This window comes from Mus caroli, unplaced genomic scaffold (assembly GCF_978045245.1).
Source record: "Mus caroli unplaced genomic scaffold, Mus_caroli_1 scaffold_16, whole genome shotgun sequence".
NCBI lineage: Eukaryota > Metazoa > Chordata > Mammalia > Rodentia > Muridae > Mus > Mus caroli.
In genome coordinates, this window is record NW_028227271.1 from 24,931,601 (window position 1) to 24,939,569 (window position 7,969).

General features: G+C 53.9%; 1 protein-coding gene and 1 pseudogene across 1 annotated transcript; one reads left to right on the top strand and one right to left on the bottom strand.

Annotated features, from left to right (window-relative positions):
- Positions 1-1,647: 1,647 nt before the first annotated feature.
- LOC110310073 (galectin-related protein pseudogene) lies at positions 1,648-2,861 on the bottom strand (annotated as a pseudogene).
- Positions 2,862-4,163: 1,302 nt separating this feature from the next.
- Slc16a8 (solute carrier family 16 member 8) lies at positions 4,164-7,486 on the top strand. Its single transcript, XM_085831962.1, has 4 exons — positions 4,164-4,727; positions 5,327-5,470; positions 5,679-6,446; positions 6,840-7,486. The coding sequence occupies exons 1-4, from the start codon at positions 4,514-4,516 to the stop codon at positions 7,190-7,192; spliced, it is 1,479 nt and encodes a 492-aa protein (XP_085688088.1). The 5' UTR covers positions 4,164-4,513; the 3' UTR covers positions 7,193-7,486.
- The last annotated feature ends 483 nt before the right edge of the window (positions 7,487-7,969 follow it).

The window sequence follows — 7,969 nt, forward strand, 5'->3', positions numbered from 1 at the left end:
CTGTGCCCCAGTGGGAAGCACCCCCTCTCCCACCTCTGTCCCAACTGCACCCCTGTTTAACTTTTTGTAAATGATTAAAAAAAATAAAGGAAGTGAACACAGTGGGAGTGAAGGTTTCTGGTTTGGGGACAAAGTCTTGTAGGTGCAGATTCCCTGGTATAAAGGCTGGTTTTGTGTGTCAACTTGACTCAAGCTGGAGTTATCACAGAGAAAGGAGCCTCCCTGGAGGAAATGCCTCCATGAGATCCAGCTGTAAGGCATTTTCTCAATTAGAGATCAAGGGTGGGAGGGCCCCTTGTGGGTGGGGCCATCCCTGGGCCAGAAGTCCTGGGTTCTATAAGAAAGCAAGTGAGCAAGCCAGGGAAAGCAAGCCAGTAAGGAACATCCCTCAATGGCCTCTGCATCAGCTCCTGCTTCCTGACCTGCTTGAGTTCCAGTCCTGACTTCCTTTGGTGATGAACAGCAATGTGGAAGTGTAAGCTGAATAAACCCTTTCCTCCCCAACTTGCTTCTTGGTCATGGTGTTTGTGCAGGAATAGAAACCCTGACTAAGACAAATTGGTACCAGAAGTGGGGTATTCCTGTGACAACCTGACATGTTTTGGGGAGGACTGTGGAAGGACTTTGGAACTTTGGGTGTTAAGAGCTCTGTGGGATGTTCTGTAGGAGCTTGGAAGATAATGTTGAGAACAGTGCAAACGATAGAGGCCTGGCTTGTGAAATTTCAGAGGGAAGATTAAAGACTTATCAGGGCCATTGTTGTTTTGATTGTGAAGATTCTGTGGTTTTGGTTAGCTGGGGCTGAAGAACCAGCTGTGATTAATAAGATACCAGAACCACTAAAGCTAGCCTTTGTGTTACTGGGACTATTGATGCTGGTTAGCTGGAGCTAAGAAATTAGCAGTGATTAAGAAGAGACCAGCATCACTGAGGTGAAATCTTCTGGGAAGTGCTTTCTGAGAAAACAAAGAAGGGAGGCTGTGTTCCAGAGATAGCCAAGGTTATACCTCGTGCTTCAGCTGGAGTTGGTGATGTATAAGAGTCACCCAGATGGTACTGGTTTTGAAGGTGTGAAGGGGTCATGAAGAGCAGCTGAGGTTCCGCACTGAGAGGCCATGGACGGCCATTGGTGAAGGTGCAGCCTCAATTTCAATTAATGGCCCAGGACTGAAGGGGTCATGCAAAGGAGTTGAGGCTTGGCACCATGAAGAGAGCCTATGAGAGGCTATTGGTGAAGCCTAGTTGCAGTGGAAGACAGCAGTGTTTTAGAGATGCCAGTACCATGAGATGACCACCAAGAACAGTAGCAGCAGTGGAGTACAGGCAGCTGGAGCCTAGAAGACAAGGTGTGTGCTACAAAGGGCAGAGCTGGAGAAGTGACCCAAGCCCTTGGAGGAGCCCAGAAGATCATAAGTGGATTCCAGACCATGGACAGTTTGAGTTTGATTTTGCTTTTAATTGTGTCTGTGCCCTGATATTTTTCCCTCTTGAAGAAAGAAAGTATTTTAGTGGAGCCCACAGTTAAGAGACTTTGAACTAGCTGTAAGAAGACTTTGAATTCTAAGAGATTGGATATTTTAAAGGGATTGAGATTTTAATATGCAAGAATTTGTTAAGACTGGAATGAATAAGAAAGTAAGGGTTGAGGTTTATTTATTTATTTTTAAAATCCAAGTTAACATGATGCTGTGCCAAAAACCAAACCAACAAAACAAAACAAAACAACCCCTAAGAAAACATAAGAAACAAACCTTGCACAGTCTACATTCTATGTAAATGCCCTGACTAAAATGTCGGTTGTGCTATGCAAATCCACGTCAATGCAGAAATGAATCGAGTTGATGTACTGTTGTTGTTTTTAAGGTCTTTAGCACATTTGTTTCTAAATATCACCTTGCTTTGAAAGGATGAGTAATTGCTACCAAATCACAAATCATCACAAATCCATTTCAGTTTAGTCTGAATAAAATCCAGCACAAATGTATTACTTTGTTCTGGGCATAATGACTCAGTGTCTTTCTTGCGAGCTTTCTTCTTCTGGGCAAACCACAGTTGAAGTTGTCGTTCCAGACTTAAACTGCACAGAAAGAGACAGTGAAGTCTGTTTTTGTTTTTGTTTTCTTTTTAAGTCTCCAGATCTGGCTAGGACACTTCTTTCAGACATGTAGTTGTGGCACCTGATCAATCACATTTGAAATAGAAGTGCTTTAAATATCAGCCAAGTTTGGTGATCTGGAGGTCCCCGTTGATCTTTATGGTGTCAATTGCAGATAATGTTTGAATACAATGATAAAAATCAAAAAGTTTGTGTCCATCCACAAACACTCTGAACTGTGGGTGCTGGCAAAGAATCTCCACCCTGAACGGCTGGTCTGGGGTGAATGAAAAGTAAGGGACTGCCGACTGCTGACTGCCCTTCGCCTCTTTCTCCTGAGATACAAGAGTTTCTGAGGAGCTGCAGGTCTGTGAACACAGCTTTGAGTTCAATCACCACATTGGCAGGAGGATCTTCAGGGTCACCAGAGGTCAAGCCGACAGCAAAGCTCTCGGGGTTGAGCTCTACGATGCCCATCACGAATGCCTTCTTGTCTGGTCTCCTGTCACCTTTAATGTGCCCACAAAAATGGAACTATCAGTCGTGGGAAGTACACGTCAGCTTGAACTGGAGAACCCAGGGAGTTGTTTAAGTGCCCATCATCAAGTTTCACCACAGTGTTGCTGTCAGCCACCGACCCCGGCCATTTTCCTGCAGCGAGCGCTGGGGTGGGTCTGAGCAGGTGCGTGCACACGGACAAGCTGTCATGCCCAGGCTGGCACTGCCGCAGGTCTAGGAGGGAAAGGGGAGGGAAGCAGCTTGGAGGTCACAGTGGCAAGGAGATGATGGTGTCGAGGGCCCAGGGTTAAGGTTTAATAGTGTTTGTGTGTCAAGTGGACAAGTGATCAGTTGTACTGACTGGTTTTATACTGTGTGGTTTTGTGAATAGAAACCCTGACTAAGGCACCCTTGGAGAAGGGAATCTCAGGCCAGGCCCTTAGGACCCCCTTTTTTGAGCAGTCTTTAAGGTTACATTAAGGCCTTCACCCTCATCTCCCCATCTCTAAATGGTACCCCAAGAGATGGTGCCTGTTCCTCTTAGCTGGCCTAGGACACAGCACCCTTTGTTCTGGCCAACCCCTCAACAGCCAGGCTCAGGCCTGGATTAGCCTTATCCAAGGGAAGCCAGGAGCCCCTCCTGGAATGTGAAGGGAGGTGAGGTGAGGTGGGGGGTAGGGGGGAGCAAGAGTGCACTGAAGTGACTTGACAGCCTCGTCTCTCCAGGGAATCACTGTGCTCCCATCCCCAGATTGTGACCCCCTCCCATAAGGCAAGGTTTTGTGCCCCCGTGGAACTCGGGGTGGGGGGTGTCTCCTTGTCCCTTGTCCCACTGTGTCAGCCCTGCTGGCTCATGGGCACTTGTGCCAGTTCCCTTCCTGGTAAAAGCTGCTTAGCAGGGGTGGGATGAGGGGACTTTAAGCCCCAGCCAGGCCAGGGGAAGGAGTCCTCTGCAGGAGTGCAGCCACCATTGCCAAGGCTGTTGGACACTCTCTGTCGGAGCTAGAAGCTGCCCCTCCCGCAGGCCTCAAGAGATGTGAGGCTGAACCCTAAATCCAGAGTCAGGTCCAGGTGAGTGTGTGGTGAGGGCTGACAGGGACCAGCTTCTTATCCCTGTGTTCACAGTTATGCCGTGGGACAGGGGGTGGGGGTGGGGCAGCAAGGAAAGACAGAACCTGGAACTGGGAGAGGGCAGCGTCCTAAGTGTCCCTGGGGAGAGGTTTAGGGCTACTGTCAGGGGTGCAGTAAGACTTGGAACTCCCCTGCCTAGGGATGGAGGGCCTAGGTTGGGAACTGCTGGGGCTCAGGTCTCTCTCTCTCTCTCTCTCTCTCTCTCTCTCTCTCTCTCTCTCTCTCTCTCTCTCTACCTCTACCTCTTGCAAGGTTCCCACCTCCCCATTGGGTTGAGAGAGACCCCATGCTCTTCCCCCAAGGTTTCAGGCTGGAGTACAAGGTGCTCGATCAGCCATCCTACTAGTGGGGAAACTGAGGCTCAGCCAGGAGCAACAGGGCAAACTCCCTTCCAGAACTGGTTTCAAAATGGACCAAAGCAGGCTGGGACAAGGCAACTTATTCCCTGCTGCTTTAATCGCTGTTATCCCTGGTCTTAGGAGCTAGTGTAGCACACTTGGGGGGGTCACAGTAGCTGTTGGCCTCTGGCACTCACGACACCTCTGCCTCTGCAGTCCCTAGGTTTCCAGAGGAGAGGAGCCCTGCTGAGGAAACTCTGAAGTCAAGTCTCCATTCACCCTTCACAGGCCTTTGCAGGAAGGTCGGAAGACTTGGGGTGACCTTCCTACTTTGCTGGCTCTATGAACCTGAAAGGGTTCAGTGGGTGTCCTGGGCTGTTTCTCTTTGCTCCCTTACAGCACCCAACCACACTGCCTTTTGTCCCCCTCCTTCCCAGCAGAAGCAGAAGCAATGGGTGCTGGCGGTCCGAGGCGGGGTGCTGGCCCTCCGGATGGTGGCTGGGGCTGGGTGGTGCTGGGCGCCTGCTTCGTGGTCACCGGCTTCGCCTATGGCTTCCCTAAGGCTGTGAGCGTCTTCTTCCAAGAGCTCAAGCGCGACTTTGGGGCAGGTTACAGTGACACAGCCTGGGTGTCCTCCATCATGTTGGCCATGCTCTACGGCACGGGTCAGCACTGCCCCCAGACGCTGGGCTCCTCCTGGGGTTGGGAATCTGGAACCTAGAGAGGCACTGTCTCCCCCCCCCCACCCCACCCCATTGCTAGCTTGTGGAAGCCCCAGTCCTAGGAACGAGTGGGTGGGGCACATTGACCCAGATGGAGCCACACTCCTGTTGCTGCCCTGGGAGGGTTGGGGGTCCATCCCTGCCAACAGACTGGGCTACCTTACCCTGGAGAAGCATTCCAGCTCCCTACAGCCTTAATACTGGCTGGAGTTTTGATGGTTGAGTAGGTGGGAGCTTTCAGGAGGTTGGCAGCCTGGAGACACCCAGAGAATGAACTTCATCCTTACTACTTTGTGTGTTTTCATGAGGGGTAAAGGATGAGTAGCTACAACACAGCCCCCCCCCCCCCCCACACACACACCCTTTCTGACTAGTCAAGCTGTGTGACCTTAACCAATCACTGTCCTCTGCTTCTAAAGGGGATGAGGAGTGAGGGGTAACCACTCCTTCAAGGTCTTGCAGGCCTCAGAGGTACAAGGCCTGGCGCATTTTTTGGAGGGGAGATTGGTCCAACCTGGACGGTGACTCTGCACTGCCCACAGGCCCCTTGTCCAGCATCCTCGTGACTCGCTTTGGCTGTCGCCCCGTGATGCTGGCTGGTGGACTGCTGGCTTCAGCAGGCATGATTCTGGCTTCCTTTGCCTCGCGTCTCCTGGAGCTGTACCTGACAGCTGGGGTGCTCACAGGTGAGGGTACCCAGGACTCTCCCCTGCAGGGGTGTGGGTGCAGGTCGGGAGTCCCTGCTGTTAAGTCCGCAGTTCCCCGTAAAGGGGCGGACCCCGAGTCGCATGGCTCAGCATCCCGGGCTCGGGCCCATCCTTTCTGTCGGAGGCCCAGCCTGGACCAACAGCTGGGACCAGGAAGGGCACTCCAGCTACGTCGCCTCACCCGCAGGCCTGGGCCTAGCTCTCAACTTCCAGCCGTCGCTCATCATGCTGGGACTCTACTTCGAGCGGCGACGGCCCCTGGCCAACGGGCTGGCAGCGGCGGGCAGTCCCGTGTTTCTGTCCATGCTGTCGCCGCTCGGGCAGCTGCTGGGGGAGCGCTTCGGCTGGCGTGGCGGCTTCCTGCTGTTTGGCGGCCTCCTGCTGCACTGTTGCGCCTGTGGGGCCGTCATGCGTCCGCCCCCTGGACCCCCGCCGCGCCGAGACCCCTCGCCCCACGGTGGCCCGGCTCGCCGCCGGCGGCTGCTGGACGTGACAGTGTGCACCGACCGTGCTTTCGTGGTGTACGTGGTCACCAAGTTCCTGATGGCACTCGGGCTTTTTGTGCCGGCCATCCTGCTGGTGAACTACGCCAAGGACGCGGGCGTGCCTGACGCCGAGGCCGCCTTCTTGCTGTCCATCGTGGGCTTCGTGGACATCGTGGCACGACCGGCGTGTGGTGCTTTGGCGGGTCTGGGGCGCCTGAGACCCCACGTCCCTTACCTCTTTAGCCTGGCCCTGTTGGCCAATGGGCTCACGGACCTGATTAGCGCGCGTGCGCGCTCCTACGGCACCCTCGTGGCTTTCTGCATTGCCTTCGGCCTGTCCTATGGCATGGTGGGCGCACTGCAGTTTGAGGTGCTCATGGCAACCGTGGGTGCGCCCCGCTTCCCTAGTGCATTGGGCCTAGTGCTGCTCGTGGAGGCCGTGGCTGTGCTCATAGGACCGCCCTCTGCCGGTGCGCACCGAGTAGGAGAGGTGGCAACCCTTTAGATGACTTCTAAGAAGGAGGGGTTAGATAAAGTCCCTTGCTCGAAAGCCTGGTAGATGGGCTTCCTCCATAGCTCCTCCTCCAACCAGGTACCACCCACAGGGGGTGAAGGAAAAGCCAGAGGTCTCAGGAAGAAGCCCAAATAGCAGTCTAGACAGCAGTCTTGGCCCTGTCCCTCTCAAGCAGTTAGCAAGAAGTCCTTATGCATGAGAAGGGGGGCCTGGGAGGGGGCTAGATCCGGAAGCTTAGGCTGAGTTGTGGCCCCAGTGCTAGAGTGATGGGGCACATATGTCACCAGTAAGCCCCCATCAAAATAGTGTAGGAAGGACCCTGACAGCCTTTGACAGCCCATTTCCCTAGGCCGCCTGGTGGATGCTCTGAAGAACTATGAGATCATCTTCTACCTTGCTGGCTCGGAAGTGGCCTTGGCAGGAGTCTTCATGGCAGTTACCACCTACTGCTGTCTGCGCTGCTCTAAGGACATCTCATCAGGCCTATCTGCTGAGGGAGGAACCAGCGACCCAGAGGATGTGGAGGCTGAGAGGGACTCTGAGCCAATGCCTGCCAGCACTGAGGAGCCGGGCAGCCTTGAAGCTCTGGAGGTGCTGAGCCCCCGGGCTGGGTCCCCAGAACAAGAACCAGAGGAGGAGGGAGTGCCTGAGCTGGATCACGAGTCCATGGGTGGCCATGAGGCACGAGGCCAGAAGGCATGAAACTGTGGCTTCCTCTCTGAGGGCCTGGTCCATGGGGAGTCAGCCTGGGGCGGTCCCTTGGGAACCCAATCTGTTAGACCCTGTTCACAGTGGATAAAGGGCCCTAAAAGATGCCTTCTGTTCCTGTGCCTCTGCCTAATGGGGGAGGGGTAAGAGTCTCCCCAAGAGCCCTGAGCTTCAGCAGGAATTGGAGGTAGGGGTCCCAGCCAGAGATAGCAGGAGGGGATGCTGTATGCTGAAGCACATCTGGCGGCCATCTGCGCGGGAAGCACAGGGTCCAAGGACATGGTACGTAGCAGGACTTCAGAGTCAATTCCGGAGCAGGTAGTCAGCAGATAAGCCTCGGAGGCTCTCAAGGCGTGTGTCCCCTCACTGCCCTGAGCAGTCACCCCTCTAGAGGACACATTTGGTCAGAACACCTTCTGCTGGTGGGGAGGGGTAGCCTGCTCATCAGTGGCCCTGGCACTTGTGCTCCATCACAGGAATTCATGGTACAGGTCCTCTCTCAATTACAGATTCTGCCTCAGCCACCTAAGTGCAGGATTACAGCATCTGCTACCACACCTAACAAGTGCACTTTGACCCGTGTGACCAAATTCCTGTCTCCCAATTCCTATCTAGCTAGGGAACCTCAGCAGAGTCCCTCACACCAATGGCCCCTTCCCAGCTACTGGTCCCATTGGGCCTCATTTTCCATCCAAGTGGCAGGAAGGTTGGGGGAACCCAGCCAATGACCATGGCTCAGTTGACTTACACTCACCTATGGTGCCACAAGCC

Bases quoted from the DNA above. Each gene is read 5' to 3' on its own strand.
- Slc16a8 (XM_085831962.1), top strand. From the start codon at position 4,514: ATGGGTGCTGGCGGTCCGAGGCGGGGTGCTGGCCCTCCGGATGGTGGC. The intron at 4,728-5,326 runs GTCAGCACTGCC...CACTGCCCACAG, and splicing joins GGCCATGCTCTACGGCACGG to GCCCCTTGTCCAGCATCCTC. The intron at 5,471-5,678 runs GTGAGGGTACCC...CCTCACCCGCAG, and splicing joins GACAGCTGGGGTGCTCACAG to GCCTGGGCCTAGCTCTCAAC.